General features: G+C 34.8%; 1 protein-coding gene across 1 annotated transcript in view; it reads right to left on the bottom strand.

Annotated features, from left to right (window-relative positions):
- Window positions 1–22,104, bottom strand: part of LOC150091873 (proline-, glutamic acid- and leucine-rich protein 1-like) — a 181,238-nt gene that overhangs the window by 73,038 nt on the left and 86,096 nt on the right. Inside the window, exons 11-12 of the mRNA XM_090377263.1 lie at window positions 6,099–6,209; window positions 2,377–2,515 (exon numbers count right to left, since the gene is read on the bottom strand). Of these exons, the coding sequence (XP_090233389.1) occupies window positions 2,377–2,515; window positions 6,099–6,209 (250 nt within the window). The remainder of the gene's footprint in view (window positions 1–2,376; window positions 2,516–6,098; window positions 6,210–22,104) is intronic.

The following is a 22,104-nucleotide window of genomic DNA, read 5'->3' as shown; positions in this document are numbered from 1 at the left end:
AACAAAAAGGCCAGTTACTTGATGCAAGCAGAAACCATTCATTGCCAGGATTAGCTGAATTGTAAATGAACTAACTTCAATTTCATTCTTAGAAGAATGCAGTGTAAGAGAGGTGTTCAGACATCAACAAACAAGACATCTGTATGTAAAAATATAACAAAGATCCTGAAATGTCTCCTTATAAATTCAAAAATGTTCGACAGGTATTGCTCACCAATCTAGAAATTCACCTGAATTTGGTAGGCCTGATCTCACAACTTGAACATGGCTAACAATGTTGTTAATATGAATAACTTGTTTGTGGGCTGAAGAAAACCCACACACAACTGGTAAACTATTATATGGTGAGAAGGTAACAGTTTGGAGAAGTTTCACATCCATTTTCATAACTAGACCATATTTGTTTTAATAAATTGTTAATGGACACTTCATACTGTATCTAAATGGGCCAGGTATAGGGATACATTAAATGTTGTAATTCTAGACATTAGAAAGAAAGAAATGTTGGGCAGGTGATCTTTCAACAGGACGAGGCATGCCACCTGCATATTTACAAGATACTTACTTACTGCATTATGAAAAATATATTTTGGTAGAGCTTTTCAATCAAAGCAATCCAGATTTGAACCCTGCTGATTATTGGTTGTGGGGTTTATCTAAAAGGTGTGGTCTACGAATGTGGCCCACAATGTTGCACAACTAAAGAGGGCAATCCAAATAGATACTGTGTATAATGAATATGTTAAAAAATTGGCTTTCCTCTGCTGCTCATAATTTCATTACACGAATTGGGGACTTTGCTGATTCAAAAAGACAACAATTTGAACAATATTTATTGCCAGTAAACTGAAGTCTCACAATAAATCTTAATTATCATGTTTTCTAGTAATTAGATGAATATATAATTATTCAGAAACATTTACACACATAAGGGTATCTAGGTACATACATCTGTGCCCATCATCTGCTTCAACATAATGCATTACCATCTGCCACTCATTTCTGAGAGATCTAGATTTAACTCCCTCCCCAACTAGAGGAATTTCAAAAGCTCTTGAATCAAGACTATAATTAACAATCTCAGGCAAACAGAGCGTGAAATTTTTCCCCTGTGCATTATTCTGAGCTTGCACAATGTAAACTGGCCCATGAACAAACACTTTGTATACAGATCTGGCGGCATCATTTTAGCAAGGATGTAGATATGCTGGAATGGGTACAGAGAAGAGAAACCAGATTGATGAAGGGAACAAAAGGGTGCCATTATTTCAGTTCTGCAAATTGCAGCATCTAGAGCCTACACACCTACGGGGGATCTGATTGAGGGGTGTAAGGCCTTGAATGGATTGAGTAAGCTAAATGTTGATGGCATTCTTTCTGTGAAACTACACACATTAAGGGGGGGGGATATATTCAAGTTGAGAAAGGATGGTTGCAGAATCGATGTGTGGAAGTTTGCCTTTCAGTCAGCAGGTTGTTGATTATTGGAACAAATTTTCATCTGTTGTTGTGGAAATGGGCAGTTTGAATAAATTCAAGAAGGAACTAACAAATCCTTAGAGGGGTATGGATGGGTGAAGTGTGTAGTTTTAGTTTTTTTTTTTTTTTTTTTTTTGAGCATAAACTTGCTTTTCTGCATCATTTGCCGCTACTAATACTTCTACAGATAAAACACACACACACACACACATATATATATATATATATAGCTACTGGTTCTGTGTTCAACTCTGTCTTATTAACAGAAAGTCACTTTGGAAGCAAAGCTATATTTATAAAAACAGTAAAATCACCTTTAGTGCTTCAGTAGCAAAAACTGATACTTTTTTTTTTTTTTTGCACACAATGAAAGCATTAGAACTGAATGATCATTTCACCGTGAGGATTATAAGAGATGACTAACGTATTTTTGCACTAGAGTAAGATGTTTAACACCCTTTGTGTGTAATACAAAAGGAATGTAAATCCAGTCACAGTTCTCCACATTTCCATTTTAACTCTATCTTTCCCCAAACAGAAAGTTACTTAATTCAATATATTTGTATTATAATCTTGTAATGACATGTTCAGAGAGATTAGCTTGTCAAAAGCATCAGCACTAACTTCATGAGAGAATCACTGTCCTGAAGATAGGTTGACATCATAAACTTATCTTGCAGAAGCACTCTGACTTTCTTGCCAAGTTCAAGGAGTCACACTGTATGTTTTCTGGGCTGAAAGCCAAAAAAGTACCTTTCCTAAAAATGTACATACAATCAACCAAATCTTGATTTTCAGAATAAATTAAATCTATTTGTTGAGTGAGAAAAGTTCTCCACACAAATTTTGTATGATAAGCAGTTAACAAAAAATAATTACAAAAGAAAGAAAAATTACCCTAACTGGATCTGTTTCAGGTTTAATATCAGTCAGCATCTGTGTGACGAACTGGGTTGTACAAGCATCTACACCACTGTTTGGTCCCATCTTTGTAAACCACACCTGCAGCACTTGATAAATACTACTCCGGAGGAAACTAGGAATAAAAAATATACAATTTAAACCTAATTACAAATCAAGGTTCTCAACTTGCAATGGAAATTTAAAAAAGACCAATAAAAGATAAACTAATTATTTTTAAATAAAAACACGCATGAAATTCTATTTATAAAACTTGAGATAGGATGGAATTGCTTTTTAATAAATGAAATCTGCCTCCCGTTATATCAAAAATCATTTATTTAGATTAGTACAAAAACCAGTACCTAAATATTTATAAAAGTAGTAGCTTGAGGAGAGGAGAGCAGGGCAAAGGAAAGTAGAAAAATTTCTGTAATATACCATTCAAGAAAGGTCATGGCAGTGATGGCTATAAATACACTTTAAAACTGCCCCACTTTAAAAATGCAAACCAATTTATTTCAGCTTCAGTATACAAATAAGTAAGAGTAAAGGCAGGAAATGATTGAAGCAATTAGAACAAAGGATCTATATTTAATGCAGAAAACCAGGATACAACATTACAAAGTATGACTTCAAATGGCAACAATGCAAACCAGAACTTGGGAGCATAAATTCAAATTAGAGGGAAAGAGGTTTAGACTATATTGTAGGAAGTTTTCTTTTAGCAGTGAGTGGTTGCTTGCTGGAACAGGCTGGCTTCGCAGATAGTTGAGGCTGACAGTTTGAATAAATTCAAAGGTCAACTGGATGGTTACCTATGTGAGGAGGGAAGCAAATAATTTGTATTTTATCTACACATATTTTTTTTTTCTGACCAATGCAGCAAAAGCCTGTGGCTTCCTTGAGCTATATTGCTATTACTATTACTTTATTCACTTGGCAATAAGTCAAAATGGTGCCCAACATACTCTTGAAAACTATTCATCCATATTTGGGATTAACTCTTCCCTTAAAACTACTAGGAACTGAGCTGGCTGGAGGAATGGATCTAAGTTGCTATATCATTTCCTAATTCAATGGGATATATCAGGGCCCCCCTGATATATTCTATCAGGGGCCAAGGAAAGATGTCAAGTACTGCAGAGAAACTGTCTGACGATATTAGTAGCATGAGGCTAAGCTGTTGGAATAAAGGGTTAATGAAACTTGGAAAACTGGCAAAGGGACAGCAACTTTAAGTACAGTTTTAATGTAACTCAACTCATGAGATTACCACGAACAAAAATCAGTGATGGGCAACTATTATAAGAGACGGCATTCCACATCATAATTCCTGGTACAATTTTTATGCTTTTACTGAATGCAGCCATAACACTTCTTTCACTAGGGTGTCACCACACATGGGCTACTTCACTAAGCAAAACACTACTCACTACATCACTACTTCCTAAGCAAAACCCTAATTCATTATTCAAGATATCTATTTGCTACTTTTTTATTCCAGCTGGTTCCATCTTTGCACCACTAAAGTTGTACACACTGAGATATGGTGAAGGGAAGTTGGCAAAATGAGAAATACGAACGCAATCTGCCTCTGCCAGTCATCTACTAATGCTGATTCTTGATACTGGATGCCTCAAAGATTAATTAATATCATCTGTAATCATTCTCAGAGAGTCAAATCTGTTGGCCCCAAGCCTGTGGGAAATTTAACTGGTTCTCATACCCCGATTTGCCAAAACACACCCACATCCAGTGTGTTTTGCTATCCACTGGTGCCTGTATCAACCAAATGTACTTGAATCATGTGTGATATAAACAAACTTTTGGCAAACTACCCGGCCTCATGGAGCCTGACTACACAAGCCCATTCAAGCTCCTTCAAATTGAACATATGCTGCTTGTATGTGGTGTGTATATCTTGAAAGTCAACCAAACAAACTGCCTCACCAGTATTCATTCTTTTTCATCAACTAATAATAGCAAGTCGCACTGACCACTCCAATGGCTCTTACACTGCTTATTTTCACTTCTGACTTATAATTTGTTTGAACATCAAAAATATATTTTAAATAAATATGTATTATCATGATGAACTGATATGCAATTTCACACGATTTCATGAATTCTCTTGGGAGGGGGACAATTATTCTGACTCTGAGTATATAACAAAGAAATACTTCACCACACATAAAATAATTTAATAAAATTTATAAATTATACAAAAAACCACATATTATGATCTTGTCCTGCAAAGTCATCATTATCATCAGTGAGGCTAAACACATAAGTTTATTAACTGATCAGGCTATGAAGGTTTTTCAGCAGCACAACACATATCAGATTGTTGAAGTTGACAATAGTAAATCTGATTCCTAAGCAAAACCTTGATGCACTGTTAAGTTTACCATAATAATAATAATATAATAACATTCCCTTCACTACTTATATTCTAATAAAAAAAAAAAGGGATTTCACTGCATTTAGTAAAGGTTACATTTATAACTAAGCAACTGCAAAGAGCTTACAGTTACAAGTGACAACACAGGTACAATTTTGAATTTGGAAAACACAGGGTGGGATATGGTTCTGGGGTAATATGCAGACATGGGTTTGAACTCTGCAAGACTAAACCTATATGCTATCACAAAAACTGCACAGCCCACTGTTAACTAGTGCAAATAAAAGTTACAATGAACTCCTCTCCTGGAAATGAAGTATCAACAGAAATTTTGTTTTATTAAATAAAAAGAAATAATTCTGAAGTAAAATGTGAAGCAGTAAGACCACATTATGAGCTGGTCCTCTAATTCTTCATCAGTGGCAAATAACTATAAAAAGTGAGAAATTTTAATACTTGCATAGTGTCCATCCTGCTTCCCAGTTCTGCAACCACGGGCCAAATGGCACTCAGAGTACCAGTTGACCAGTGGACTGAAGAAAGGATCTGATTAGTAGAGTAAACCACTGTTGCTTGCCATCACTGTGATTATAATCCTTTGAAAACTATAAAGGTTTGTTTGGCATGCCACTAGCCAGCAACAGCAGCTATTACTGCTGTTGCTGGCTAGTGGCTAGAATTTCACTGAGTGGGTGGGGGAAATACTTAACATTATGGAAGAGAATGAGCTGGGCAAATCTTCTTTTGTTTCTATTGGGCTACGCTGAATAACCCATGCCTCTAAATTCTCTCCTCCAGCTGCAGTACTCAATGTCTATGATTCTTGGCAGTGTTAAATTGAAACAATGGTCTTTTTGATGATGTAGAAGAGAAGATCTCAAATTTACATTTTCAGCTTCCCACAACAACAAAAAAATAAATAAATAAAATAAAAAAACATGCATTATGGCATTTATAATTGCAAACTCTTATATGAGTAGTTAATTATAGATATAACTTTAGCTAAACAGAGTGGTCTACATATTTTATTAACTTAGAGTACTCAATCTTTAGTATACTCTAAAGATTAGTACTTTAAAAAGTTAATAACCTAATTTTCTAAGTTAAGAAAAGTCCTCATCTAGAGTATCTTTCTGTGGCATGCAGATCTGCACAACATTCATAACTTCAAACATACCTTTTAAAAGGCCACAATGAGCAAGTAGGAAATCAGCCAATACTTCTCTCACTCACTCTCACACACAAATAAAATTTACATAACGTATAACTGAGCAGCACAATGTTCATTTCATTAAACAGAATTGCAAATATTTACCTGAATGGCCTTTCAGTGCCATATACTGGCTTTTCCACACTTGTTGATCTTAAAATTTGGATAAAGAGTTTGTTTATCAAATACACATGAGGTGTAAGCAAATTATGACAACTGAAAAAAAAAAAAATTTAAATATATATACCTGTATACATATAAAATAGCAAAAAGAAACAAACATATATATGAATCTAACTTATATCTTGGATTATTAAAGATTTATTCTATATATAGAATAAATCTTTAATAATTCTTAAATAATTCTATATACAGAATAAATCTTTAATAATTCTTAAATAATTCTATACACAGAATAAATCTTTAATAAATCTTAAATATTTCTTAATTTTGGAAGGTTTCACTGAGATGCATTCTTAAAATTTATGTTATAAGAAAATTTGTCTCTGTCCATTAACAAAACTCTACTGAAAACTTAAAAATCACAAGTGAGGCTAATATTATATTACACCCTACACAAAATCACTATATTATGAACTCTCAAAAAAAATATATATTTTTTATATCTAACTAACTATAATATATATCTAACTTTTACTACCACTCAAAGGAAACGTTATCTTAAACGTTGTCAAAAGAAATGTTATCAATAATTCAGAAGAAATCAAATAGCAGAACTTTGCAGACAACAAAACATTTTCTCAACACAATCTCGTTACTTATGTCAACACACGCCTTGAGTACTGCATACAGGTCTGGAGGCCTCATTTTAGGAAGGATGTCGATTTGCTTGAGCGTGTACAGAGAAGGGCAAAAAGATTGGTGAGGGGAATGAAGGGATCCTCTTACCAAGAGAGGCTTAAGTTCTGCAAATTGCAGTGGCTGAAGACTAGGCACCTGCGTGGTGATCTGATTGAGGTGTACAAGGCCTTGAATGGGTTGAGCACACTGAATTCTGATGGGATCCTTCCACTTGTTCAGATTACGAACCTAAGGGGTCATAAATTCAAATTAAGAAAGGACAGATGTAGAATAGATGTGTGGAAATTTGCCTTTAGCCAGCGGGTGGTTAATTGCTGGAACAAACTTCCATCTGTCGTTGTGGAAGTTGATAAGTTGAATAAATTTAAGGAGGAACTGGACAGGCATTTGGAGGGAATGGTGTGATTTTTTTTTTTTTTTTTTTGGCTGAATCACATTCTACTACTACTACTACAAACTTCCATCTGTCGTTGTGGAAGTTGATAGGTTAAATAAATTTAAGGAGGAACTGGACAAATATTTAGAGGGGATTGTTTTGTAATTTTTTTTTTTTTTTTTTTTTTTTTTTGGCTGATGCTGCATAAGCTCATACACCTGCTTTCTTGCATCACATGCTGCTACTACTACTAACACCACCAGCTCTCACAATTACAAATGAAACAGATACTGCACACAAAACACACTGGCAAGACTGACCTTTGAACCCTTGAATCTATGGGTCCACTGTTCATTGTCATTTTATCAAAACAGAAATTGAGAACCTAGAAAGCAAGACTTCAGAAAACCCACCATGATCTACCAAGATGTAGAGGAGAAATGTTTTCATTGGTCATATTCCATACAAATGGAACATGGCCAATGAATTCTTAAGAAAAGTAGTTTCTGTCATATCCCTCAATTCACTACAGTGAAAGAAGATAGGATGAGATAGAAACTTTTATTCTACAAAGTTCTTTAAGGGCTACACGATGCAATATTCCCTCATCTTTCTGGACCTCTTTTGAAAAACCCACTGTCTTGAGAAAGGTAACAACAAATAGTTGTACTCATAACCTTTCTCAGTGGTTTAAACTTAATCTGAAACACTATAATGCAGATACTGTTGAACACTTTTTTTTAACCTATGGTAAATAAAATTTGACCTACCTCTAACCACTCATCAACCACATTTGTTCCAAAGTGTTGCCATTTCAAATTTTTTGTTTGAAGTTCAGGAAACAGATAGTAATCCAAAGGGACCAAATCTGGGGAATAATTGTGTGAAATTACATACAACCTAAATAATTAGGGGCAAAGGTTGATGACGTTGTAGAGCGGATATCATCTTTTAAGGGCACAAAGGGTGATATAGTTGTACACGTTGGCACTAATGATATTAAGAGTAGGAGACCGGCGGAATTACTTAGCAAGTACAGGTCACTGTTGAAAAAAAGCCGTGAATTAGGGTTGAACTTGAAAGTGTCTGCAATTCTGCCCAGACACGATAGGAGGGAGTATATGATGAGAGCCTTGTCGATCAATTCGGCCCTGGAGGGATTGTGCAAGGCTCAAGGGGTAGAATTTTTTTCAGCCTGGACTGTACTTGTTAACAGGAGAGATTGCTTCTACAGGGATGGGATACACTTAAATAGAAAGGGTGCAAGAATTTTTGCCGATGCTGTCGAGGCAGTGTTAGGTGGGTCGGAAAACTGCTAGTTGGGGGGGATACAAGGACTAATAGATTAACAGTAGCCACTGGCAGAGGTGGAAGTGATTCTTGCACTGCTTCTATTCAAATGAGCAGAAGTCTGAAAAACAAGATGCAGGATATTTCAGAGACTGCTGGTAGTCATTGCGTTACAAGTAAACACATGGGTTGTGTTAGGGTAGCTAAGAATAGAAACAGGTGCATGTATACCTGCGTGTACACCAATGCTAGGAGTTTGGTAAATAAATTTGATGAATTTGAGGTATTGCTCAAAACATCAAAGGCAGATATTGTTGGGATATCAGAGACGTGGTGTCACACAGATATAAGTAATGCGGAACTGGAATTTGGGGAATACAATGTATATAGAAAGGATAGACAGGACAGGAGGGGAGGAGGGGTTATGCTATTAATTAAGAAACACATAAAGTCAAAGGAAGTGAAGCCAGTTGACATCGATGGACAGGGCAGTGTCGAGTCAGTTTGGTGTGACATAAGCATAGGGAAATCAAAATTGAGAGTAGGAGTGTGCTATAGGCCTAATGACTCTGATGAGTATAATAATATATTGTACAGGGAAATAGAGTGGGCCAGTAAATCAGAGAGTCTTATAATGGGGGATTTTAATTTCCCAGATATTGACTGGAATTTGTGGGTTGGTCACTCGCACACTAGCAAGGCTTTTGTGGATTTATTGGATGATTGTTTTCTACATCAGCATGTTCGTGAGGCAACAAGAGGGAGCAATACTCTTGATCTGATTATCAGTAGTGATTCTTCATGCATTAAGAACCTGCAGATAAATGAACCACTAGGTGGCAGTGATCACAGTGTGTTGAAGTGGGATTTACTCAAGGAGGTAACTACCATCAGAGGTAAAGGGAAGGGTTTTTGTTTTCGTAAAGGCGACTATGATGGTCTGAGACAGTATTTAAATTCTATACAGTGGGACCAACTGATGATGTTACCAACAGCAAACTCAAAATGGGAAGCATTCAAGGAACTAATATTGGTGGCTACCAGGCTTTACATACCAACTAAGAAATATTGTTCAAGGTTTAGGCCTAAATGGTTGTCAGATGGACTAATGAGACATGTGGCAGAGAAGAAAAATGCATGGGATACATACAAATTAATGGGTGACATGGAAGCCTATGATAGATATAAGTTGGTCTGTAACCAAGTCACAAAGGAGATTAGGCAGGCAAAGGCAGACTACGAAAAATCCTTGGCAAAGGATGCAAAGAAAAACAGAAAGGAGTTCTTTACATACTTGAACTCGAGAAGGAAAGGGATGAATCAGATTGGTCCACTGGATATTGATGGTTCAACAGTTGAGGATCCTGCTCAGGTGGCTAACAATCTAAACGAGTATTTTGCATCTACATTCACGCATGAGGAGTTATTCAGGAAGGAGAATGATGTAGGTAAAGTAAACATTGGCAGTGAGCTGGATGATTTTGTAATAACTGAGAGGAAAGTGGAGGAGAGATTGTTGAGGATAAACATAAAAAAGGCACCTGGGGTGGATGGGATCTATCCAGTTATATTAAAGGAGGCAGCAAAGGAAGTATGCAAACCCCTAGCCATAATTATGAGAGCTTCTTTGGACTCAGGGGAGGTACCCATAGACTGGAGATGTGCAAATGTAACCCCAATTCACAAAGGAGGATCAAAGGCTGACACAAGTAATTATAGACCTGTTAGTTTAACTTCTGTTCCAGGTAAATTAATGGAGGCACTGGTTAAAGAAGCACTGCAGGATCATCTAGACAAGAATTCAGTTATAGCTCAGACGCAGCATGGTTTTGTTAAGGGCAGGTCTTGCCTGACCAATTTGATTGGATACTATGATGTAGTCACAAAAGAACTGGATGCAGGGAATAACTTTGATATTATATATTTGGATCTTAGAAAGGCTTTTGATACTGTTGCACATGGAAGACTGCTGCACAAATTGGAGCAGTGTGGCATTGGAGGCAAATTGCTGCTATGGATAAGGGGTTGGTTGAGTGGCAGAAGACAGAGAGTGGTAATCAATGGACACTGCTCAACGTGGACTAATGTTATTAGTGGAGTTCCTCAAGGTTCAGTGTTGGGTCCGTTGTTGTTTTCGGTGTTTATGAATGATATTGATGATGGGATATTAAGTTTAATGTCCAAGTTTGCAGATGATACAAAGGTTGGCAGGGTCGTTAAGGACACTACTGACGCTATGCTGCTGCAACAGGATCTGGAAAGGTTGAACAGATGGGCTGAGAGGTGGCAAATGAAGTTTAACATTGACAAATGTAAAGTACTACATATGGGAAACAGTAACCCCAGAGCAACGTATCAACTCTGCGGAACTACACTGACAGTGGTGGAGAATGAAAAGGACCTGGGGGTAATTGTGCAGGCAGATATGAAGTTCTCTGAGCAGTGCAGACGAGCTGCAAGAGTAGCTCATGGTGTCTTGTCAATGATATACAGGAATTTTTCTAGCAGGGATAAGGAGGTGATTATTCCCTTGTATAAGGCAATGGTTAGGCCACATCTTGAGTACTGTATACAGGTCTGGAGGCCTCATTTCAAGAAGGATGTAGAGCTGCTGGAACGGGTACAGAGAAGGGCAACAAGATTAGTAAATGGAACAAAGGGTTGCTCTTACGAAGAAAGGCTTAAGTTTTGCAAATTACAGAGTCTGGAGACTAGGCACCGGCGAGGTGATCTGATAGAGGTGTATAAGGCTTTGAATGGTTTGAGCATGCTCAATGCCAATGGGATTCTTCATCTTCCTCAGAATAATCACCTCAGAGGGCATAAATTCAAATTGAGGAAGGACGGATGTCGGATAGATGTGCGGAAATTTGCCTTTGGCCAGCGGGTGGTTGGTTGGTGGAACCAACTTCCATCACTTGTTGTTGAAGTTGATAGCCTAAACAAATTTAAAGCTCAACTGGACAGGTATTTCGAACGAACGGAGGGGTGAAATGGGAGAGGGTTTTTTTTTTTTTTTTTTGGCTGATGCTGAATAAGCTTGCTTTCTTGCATCATATGCCTCTACTAATGCTAATGCTAATGCTAATTTCTCAGTTACTGAAGAACCCTCTAAGTTTGGGAATTGGGTGCATATAAGTTCTTGTAAACACCAACCAATTACAAAGAAAGTTTATCACAAAATAAAACATTAGAAGATATGTCTACAGTTAAAAGTCATTATAAATTAAATAGAATATTAGATAAAAACAATTAAAATATACTGGTTAAAAGTGCTAAAAATATACATGAAAAAACCAAAACACGATAAATAAATACACAGTATTTTTCAGCTGCTGAAGGCAGCCTTTATCAACTTAAGTAAAAGTAGTTAGCAGTAACTTAAATACAGAGTGGCTATAGTTGATCATGAGTACAAGCATAAATCAGGAAGGGGGAAAGAATGTGACAAAGAGGAGGAACCATGAAGTGGAATGATGGAGGCATTTGCTCATCTAATAGAAAGACTCAAAAACAGGGTGTATATGTGCATTGCAGTAGCCATTAATTAAAGCCAGATGGTACTGATGTACAAAGATTCCAACCAGTGGACGATCTTTAAACTGTGGGAATAATCTAATATATGAGCATCACTTGGCATGAGGTTATGGTCCTCCTGCCAATAATGCATGGTTATCACTGAGTGGGTGAAATTGGCATTCCCGATAGCATCACAGTGGTCTTTTACTGAAACTGTATATCGATATTTGGCACTGGTAATATTTGTATATTATCAGTGCCAAATGGGGACAAAATCTAACCTTCATGTATAAATGTCCAAGAATGTGATCTTGCTAATCTGTATATCATTGGTTGGGGAAGTAGTGACTTTGAAATATATCACACTTTGATGTATTTCAGATTCACTATTCAAATTCGGTATTCACTCATAACACATTTATTCTTTTGAAGGTAATCAATATCCCTCTAAAATAAATGTGATGGTACTATTTCTTCAACACTATCACTCACGGGTTAAGAGGGATAGTTTGTAACAACCACTATTCATACAAAAGTTTCATAAACAGTTTATCGTTTATATTATAATTTTATTATTAAATTATTTTTACATATTTATTGTGAATGTCAGAATGGAAAAACAAAATCATATTAAACGATATGAGATTGATGGCTATATTTTTGCACTCTGCTAAAAACGCATCAATCTCATATTGTGGAGGTACATTAATATTAGCTGACTTGGTATTACACTATGAACTGCACTGCTCCACAGGTATACTGCTATTTATATGCAATGTATGCCATACATTTATTATACTTATTTTTATATATTGACAAAAAAGTACTGTCATGAACTATGAATGGGAGCAAAGCATATTAATATATTATACCATTTGTTGTAACCTTTCTCAGTGGTTTAAACTTAACCTGAAACACTATAATGCAAATACTGTTGAACACTTTTTTTTTTTTTTTTTTTTTTATGGTGAATAAAATTTGACCTAACGAAGATACAGTTAAAGTAGAAATCTTCCTTACAGGCTTTTTGCATTTACAAAACTGAACACCCTAAAATGGAGTCCCATTTTGGACACCAGATCTAGTGGCAAATTTTAATATGCAAATTAATGTTTATACATAAAGATTAATTTGCATATTAAAATTTGGACAATGTATTTTAATAGTGTTATAATCAAAAAGGATCTCACTGAAAACATGAAAAGAATAAAACAGAGAAAAGAACAACTTTTATAAACCAGACAGGAAATATAAAAGTTTTGATTTTACAATAACACATTGATGATGAAAAATAGCTAAAATTTCTACACAACAATTCCATTTTCTAATGATATTATAGCTAAACTAGATAATCTTTGTTGTGATATTCAGAATCACTAAGCCTTGAAAATGTTCACTTTATGTCACCACTCACACAATCAACTAACCAAAAGTGCTGGTTTGTTGTAGTAGTAGTAGTGGCATGTGAGGCAAGAAAGCAAGTGTATAAGCTTATGCAGCATCAGCCAAAAAAAAAAAAAAAAAAAAAATATCACACCATTCCCTCCAAATGCCTGTCCAGTTCCTCCTTAAATTTATTCAACCTATCAACTTCCACGACAGATGGAAGTTTGTTCCACCAATTAACCACCCGCTGGCTAAAGGCAAATTTCCGCACATCTATTCTACATCTATCCTTTCTTAATTTGAATTTATGGCCCCTTAAGTTCGTAATCTGAACAAGTGGAAGGATCCCATCAGAATTCAGCGTGCTCAACCCATTCAAGGCCTTTGCATAGTATGTTAAGTGCCAAAGAAATGAAGGCTATAAACACTCAATATACTATGTACATAATAGCGTGTATTCTTCATTTGGTTTTTGCATGTTTCCTGCAAAAAAAAAAAATAACAATCAGAGGAGATAAAGCCATACAACCCTCACCCAAGACTGGCTAACAGCCATGGTATGAAAGAAGCCAATAAAAGTTTCTCCTGTCAAGACAAGATTAAAAAGCATGCTTTCCCCTTCGGTGTAGAAAAACAGTAATTGTAACCACCATGCTAACCACGAAAGTGGATGGGTTAATAATACTATGATTGCCAATAGACAAACTTGGGAATAGCAACAGAAGATAATTTTCAGAGTTAAGTATGAAACACACATTTTTCAAATGTCCAAACATGTGTGATGTATTTTGTGATAAGAAATCTACATTTTCAAAAGTGACCTTTGAAGCATCATTCATTATTAGGTTTTAGTTTTGAACAAAGTATGGAATGTAAAAAAAAAAAAAAAAAAAATCCCCGTCATAAGATCAATGTCCAAAACCTTTCTCTACAAATCTGCAGCACTGTAGTAATCCTGTGCATGCATATCACAAATATTTAAATTCCATCTTTTCAACTTTTTAAATTTAATGGCAAAAGAAATCAACTCTTCTCCTGTACAATCAGTGATAAGACATAATCACTGATAAGATAGTGATAAGACATAAGAAATAAGGCTAAAAAAAAAGTTCATAAAATTATTCTTTTTTAAATCATTCAGTAAAATTAATTCAATTCAGTAAAATAAATTATCATGGAAAGCAAGGCTTTCCATATGACTTAGGTAAATTGTGCAATCTGACATCAAAGAAAAGTATTTTAATCCCCCTAAACATTTCATGCATTTCACTTTATGATATGGTACTGTAAACTACATATACAGTTTGCAGTGCAGCTTTATATTTATTAAAAAAAAAAAACATTGAAAACTGTCATAAAATGAAGAAATTATGTATTTCTGTATTTTTCCTACATGAAAGTTTCTCTGTAGCATACGAATACAAAATGAAAGATTTCATTAACAGTATTTCAAAAGCTAACAGAAGACGGCATACATAAATACAATAAAGGTTTCAAAAGCATGCATAAAAAATTCTGATAATCCTGGGGTCCAAAATAAGAAACAGAAAAGTCATATAAACATGTGCCTGATTTTCAACAGTTACAGAACTATGCAGAGCTTGAAATGAATTATTACAAAAATAGTTCAAATACAAAATATTACAAAACAATGCTTTTCAGAATAGAACAGTAATTCTGTTATATGTTTCTTAAGATTATAGTATGGTGTGTAGCAGTTATTGTACAGTTTGTAGGCATTTGAGATAGCGTTTACAATGTCATGATAGATGATGGTGATTCAGTTTTGGAATGCTTCGTGTGGAATGGTGTATTTAAAAGCAGGTTTGTTAGCAAAATGCATTAACATTAGATATAATTTTTTATTTTCTGCAGTCTCCTTAGGATTTGATGCCTAATTACCCCACCGCTGAGTCTACAGTCATCTAGTTATATGCATCCTCAGATTTATTTCCTATTCTTTCATCACTGGATTTAAACTAGATTTCTTCATCAAAAACTTCAGATGGATTCTTATTACACCCTTTTACATTTGGATTCACATCTGAAACTACTTTTGGATTTATGCTCCTCTATCAACAATAGATTTATTTATTTTTACAGAAATAATTACTGATATTACTTCAGTTTTCTTTCACTCCATTTTGGACTACAGGTTATAATTCTTAAGTTTAATCTGGCCTCTACATCTCAGGATTTTATGTTGTTTTTTGCATATTTCCTGCTATTTATGCTTACATATGTAATTACTCATTTCCTGGATATTAAAAAAATTTTTGTGTAAGCTTATACCCCCCTAATTGGTATAATTTCGATTTATATACTAGGATTACACAACATCCTTTCTGCTAAGTATATAATAGTCATATCACCTGGTCTACTTTATATTCATTTTATTGCGGCTATGTTCTATACTTTTTATTTATCTATGAACTGTTGTTTTTTTTTGTATATCTTTTGACTCTATATCGGTAAAGTCCTTTTATTCCAACCACATTTCTACGTTATAAATATACTCTCTCTTTTCTAATACTTTTGGGAAGTGGAAAGTGAAAAAGACCTGGGGGGTAATTGTACAGTCAAATATAAAGTTTGCTGAGCAGTGCAAACAGGCGGCCACGGCAGATCATGGAGTCTTGTCAATGATATATATAGGTGAAAAAGACCTGGGGGTAATTGTACAGTCAAATATAAAGTTTGCTGAGCAGTGCAAACAGGCTGCCACGGCAGATCATGGAGTCTTGTCAATGATATATAGGAATTTTGCTAGCAGGGACATGGAGGTGATTATCCCGTTGTACAAGGCAATGGTCAGGCTACACTTAGAGTACTATGTACAGGTCTGGAGGCCTCATTTTAGAATGAGTACAAAGAAGGGCAACAAGATTGGTGAGTGGAACAAAGGGGGTGCTCTTACCAAGAAAGGCTTAAGTTCTGCAAATTGCAGCACCTGGAGAGAGTAGGCACAAGCAAGATGATCTGAGTGAGGTGTATAAGGCCTTGAATGGGTTGAGCAAGCTGAATGCTGATGGGATTCTTCCTCTTGCTCAGATTAAGAACCTCAGGGGGCATAGATTCAAATTGAAGGACAGTTGTAGAATAGATGTGTGGAAATTTGCCTTTAGCCAGCGGTAGTTGATTAGTGGAACAGACTTCCATCTTTTGTTGTGGAAGTTGATAGCCTAAATAAATTTAAGGCTAAGCTGGACAGGCATTTGGAACAAATGGAGGGGTGAAATGGGAGGTTTTTTTTTTTTTTTTTTTTTTTGGCTGATGCTGCATAAGCTTGCTTTCTTGCATCATATGCCTCTGCTAATGCTACTGTTATGTATCTTTACGCTCTTATTTGTTCAAAATATGACCATAGAGGTCACTATTTCCATATCTATTTCCACTGTTTCACAGCTCTCTATCAAGTCCATTATGCTGCTATAAATTACTTTATCCTGTAGCTAAGTCACTAATGTAGTTATGCTTTAAATACATTCATCTACTTTACTAAATATGTGCACTTTATTTTCCTGCCATCTTTCCTTCTGCTATGTATTACTTAAACTCCAGGTATCGTTCCCTTTTTTATCATACTTTCAGTTCGTTTCTAGACCTGTTTTGACTTACATATTTTTTCGCCTGCTTTTTCCCTGCAGTACAAGCATTTCGTATTCATCTCCTTCTTATACTAACTCTTACAAAACCAGGGCCCTTACTAAAAGGTTGGGCTTTACAACCCCAGCTAGCTCAGTATGTTTTAATAACATTTTCTATACTTTTTACCTTTCTACCTTTCTTCCCATTCATAGAGCTATTAGTGCAATACGAGGGTGATATGAATGTTCCAACTATCCTCATTCTATCGCTATTTTCGTCTTTATTCAATTACGCCTTTATCACTTCCCAATCCTCAATTTAATACCTCTCCCTATACCATGTGCTTGTTACTATTTATTTTAATTATTCTAATCGCCACAAAATTCCAACACTAAAATATTTTTCCAAATTTACTCAAAAATCTACATATATTTCAAAACCTTTTTCCCACTCTGAAAACACAATTATATTTTTTAGCCTTATCCTTATTTTACCTTAATAATTTTCATATCATTGACACTGCATTCGGACTATCTTGTCCACGCTGTAAAAGAATGTGCTAATTTTATTCTTTTTGCTTTTTAGCTTTATTTCACATTTCTTCTACTGTTATGGACAAGTATAAAAATGCAGTTCCTGATACATGGTCAAGTGTAGTCCCCTGATGAAATACCTGACCAACTATCAATATTTACTTCTGCCGACATCAGACTTTGCATATTTGCCATCTCTGTATTCGACTTATAACTAAATTTGTACAGTGAATCTGATGACAGCTCTACCATCTTTTATTTTACTTTTTTTGTTTAATCATTTGGTATTAATAATTTTACTTTACAGTTCCTTAACCTCCAAATTGGCTTTGCAATTCAGCCCATAATTTTCTTAACTCATCATAACTTTTAGGATATTAACATTCTTTTGCCTTTTTCAAATCTACATTACTTCTTTTTTCTACTATCCTATCCTTACCCTTCTAGTCCTTGGTACTTTGTGTAATTTTCACCTCCATCTATGCAAACTTTATCAGACTTATCTATTCTTATATGCTTATATACTTTTGCATCCTTTACTGCTGCTTTGCCCATTTTGGTGCAAAGCAGCAGCAAAGGATGCAAAAGAATACTAAAAAATAAATTTAAAATAAAAACTCATGCCAGTAGCATGGCAAAACTGTAGAGCGAAAATATTAAATTAAAAGCAATAAACAAACCAACATGTACCAGGTCAAAATTGTGTGAAACATCACAAACAGAGACGTAAACTAACTATTTTAACCTGGTACCGTCGAGGAGGGCGTCGTTAAATTTCTATGTAATTGGCATCTTAATTTAATTGATTTCTTTTATTCATTTATTATTATACATTTAGATTTTATAAATTATTTTGGGGAGTTTCTGCTACAATATTTTCAGTCTTGTTACCTTTTGCTCATCCCTCCCTGTTGGTTTGTTTATTATGTTTAATTTAATATTTTCACTCTACGGTTTTGCAATGCTGCTAGCACAAGTTTTTACTTTTAATTTATTTTTTTAGTACTCTTTTTAGTTATATTTCAAGCATCATGTAGAGCAGGGGTCCCCAACCTTTTTCATCGGAGGGCCACATAGAAAATTCATAACAAATGGCGGGCCGGAGTCGGTGCAATTTTGACAACTAAAAACACTGTAAACCAAAAAACGCGAATTCACCAGGTCAAACGGGGTGTGCAAGATAGAAAAACGATAAAAAATTATAAACAAGGGATATTTATTGTAAATAAAGACATAGTCATATTAAAAATCACAATTTTTATTATTATAATCACATATGATATTACAGAAATAGCAAATCAATGAGATGTTTGTAATTGTTTTGATTTAGCAATAATTGAAATGTTAGGTTTAATAGTAGAAGTTCCCAATCTTAAAAAGTATTGCAAATGTTCATCTGTCATTCTTGATCGATGTTTGGATTTTATATATTTCATTTTTGAATATGTCTGTTCACATAGGTAAGTGCTACCAAAAATAGAAATTATTCTTCTTGCTAATTTTTTTAATTCTGGAAATTCATTTTTTTTTCAAAGTTTTATAAAAGTTAATTAATGTTTCATTTTTCAATAATGTTTTCAGGTTATCGTTACGTTGAAGATCTATGATTTCTAATTGTAGATCTTTATCTATTTGTGAAACATTTACATCAAATGGATTCTGAAATAATGTAAATAATTTTCTATTGTTTTCAAAATCAACAAATGCTTCCATCTATATACAAGATTTCGGACAAAATTGTCAGTAGAAAAATCACAAATGGGCATATTATTATATAAACTTTCACAACACAAAAAATGGGAAAAATTATTTTGTTCAATTTGATTTTTAAATAATTATAATTTTGTCTGAAATGCTTTAATATTTTAGATCAAGTCATTTACAAGTAGATCGCGACTGAAGTTTTTTATTCAACGCATTCAAATGTTCACAAATATCTGTTAAAAATGCAAGTTCCCATAACCATTTAGAGTCTGTTAATTCTGGGACTGGTTTTAATTTTTCATTCATGAATATGTCTATTTCGGTTCTGAGTTGAAAAAATCTTTTTAACACATTACCGCAACTCAACCATCGCACCTCTGCATGATACAACAAATCACCATATTTGCTTTCGATTTCCTCCAAGAAACTTTTAAATTGACGATGGTTCAGGCCATTTTTGCATATAAAATTCACAATGTGAATTTTATTTGCAAATAAAATTCACTAATTATAGTCGACATGATTGAGTTCGAAGACAAAAATTTACCGCACAACGATTGCTGGTGAATAACACAATGAAATTACATAGGTCTTTCGATGTTTTTGGAATCAAAATATTTATTAACATGGCTGATGAAACCAATATTTTTTCCAACCATATTCTTTGCACCATCGGTCGTAATTGCTGTCAACAATTCCCAATCAAGCTGCAGGTCTTCAAACACTTTTGATACGCTATAAAATATGTTTTCACCAAAAGCTTTCAAGTGTAACCAGTTCTTCTGTGACTTCAAAATTTTGATTTATACCGCGTATGTAAATGAGTAACTGTGCTGTGTTGGTAATATCTTCATTTTCATCAATTGCTGATCTTTAACTGATCAACTGATCTTTAACATTAGCAGACAAGTCTTCGATTCTTCTTGCTAATGTTGACGCTGATAAACTTATAGCAGCGAAGTGCTTAACTTGATCAGGGCATATTTCTTCTGCAATTGATAGGCACACTCTTTTCACAAACTCGCCATCAGTAAAAGCCCTCCCTTCTTCAGCAATGATTTGAGATGCTCGCAAACTAGCTCTAATTAAATTTAAATTCTGATTAGTGAAACATGTCATCTGTTGTTGTTGCCTCTTGAAATCAAAGCTCAGCTCTTGTAATTTCTTGTTTCGCAACGCTCCTTGAAGTTTATCGTAAGTTGAGGCATGTTTTGTCGTACAATGCCATTTCAAATTATATTCTTTCAACACAGAAACTGCTTCCCTACATATAAGGCAGGTACATCGGTTATTGTCCCTTATAAAAAAATAATTAATCGACCAAAGTTCATTGAAGACATGACATTCGGAATCAATTTTTCTTTTCCTTGACATCTTGATTCGCTAAAATTAAAATTAAAAATTCAAAGTTAAATAAAATTCAAAATACAGTAAACCCCCGCTATTCGCGGGGGTTAAGTTCCTGAGAAATGTCGCGAATACCGAAAACGCGAATACTGAGTTATGGCTCCCATAGTAATAAAGGGGTTCCGTTCCAAAGTATGAAATAGATAAGAAAAACTAGTTTAAAATTTTGTCTATGTATGTATTATATGTACATAGACAGTACACAGTGAAATGGAAGCATATGGCATCGAAATGAAAATAAGAAACAATTTAATATTAAATGTAATATTTATTAGAAATTTCAAACAAATCTTTCAAACCAGCGCCTTTGCTAGCAAAAAAACTTATCCCGCCAGTGCTATCACCAGTTTCGCTAAAGTGTTGATAAAGGAGTTTTGCCTTTTCACAAATGATGAGTGAACTTAACGGAATTTTATTTTGAGTTCGGTCTTCTATCCACAGATTTAAAGCTTTTTCCATTTTTTTCTAATTTAACATCACGAGTTACAGAGCAAATTTTTGAAACAATTAGCGCGTTTTCACAGACACTACGGCGGATTTTTTCTTCCGATTTTTTGATTGATCGTACCGTTGACTCATTGATTTTATAATGTTTTGCCACTGAAGAGGCACTTTCACCATTAGAAATTTTGTCTAATAACTCGCTAATCATCACCTTCTTTGATATTTTCACATTTCCCTTGTTATTCGTAGCATATTTTTGTACGGGTAAAAAAGAACTTGTCCGCAATAAAGGCACTTTCTATCGTTAACACACTCGAAAAAGTGTTTTACACTGCAAAACGGTAGATTTATCACTTATGTAAGCATATCAATTTATAAATTGATAAATTTATTCAATTTATAAGCATATAAATTAAAAGCAAACGACCAAACCTTCCATGACAAGCGCATAACACATACTGAACGAGGATTAGACAGAAACATCCACGCTTGCGATTTTGTCACCCCCCCTCTCCCCCACCCACTGAAAGCTGTTTTGACCGGGAAAAATAATTTTAGCCACACCCATGTTTTTTTATGGCAGAAAATATTCACGGCGCTTTAAAATTCACATTTTTTTAATGTTTTATTTTATATTAAATCAGCGATCGCGAATACGCGAAACCGCGAATAGTGGGGGTTTACTGTAATATGTATTTATACAAATAGCACTAATAAATTGTTGCGCTTGATAATCGGTGCAGCGGCCTGACGACTACGGTCTGAATGAGAATAGCTGACCAGGAGAAAGATTAATACGTGTACTCGTCTTTACATTGCAAACTGCAAAGAACGCATTGCGTACAATTCTTTCACTAATACTTACTTGATTAATATTTAGATTAGTGTTTAGCAATTGTTTTAACAGTCGTTTATTTTAACTTTACTATTTCACTTTTTGACAACTCGTGTTTGCTGGAAATACTCGAGGCTATAAACTTATAGCCTTGGGCACTTGCACTGTTGGGATTTCCAACATCGCAAGAAACACTGCTGCCAAGTG

The sequence above is a fragment of the Mastigoproctus giganteus genome, chromosome 1, assembly GCF_048544385.1.
Source record: "Mastigoproctus giganteus isolate SK-2022 chromosome 1, ASM4854438v1, whole genome shotgun sequence".
Taxonomy (NCBI): Eukaryota; Metazoa; Arthropoda; class Arachnida; order Uropygi; family Thelyphonidae; genus Mastigoproctus; species Mastigoproctus giganteus.
Note: the sequence above shows the minus strand (reverse complement) of the source record. Positions and strands in the feature narration are given on the sequence as shown.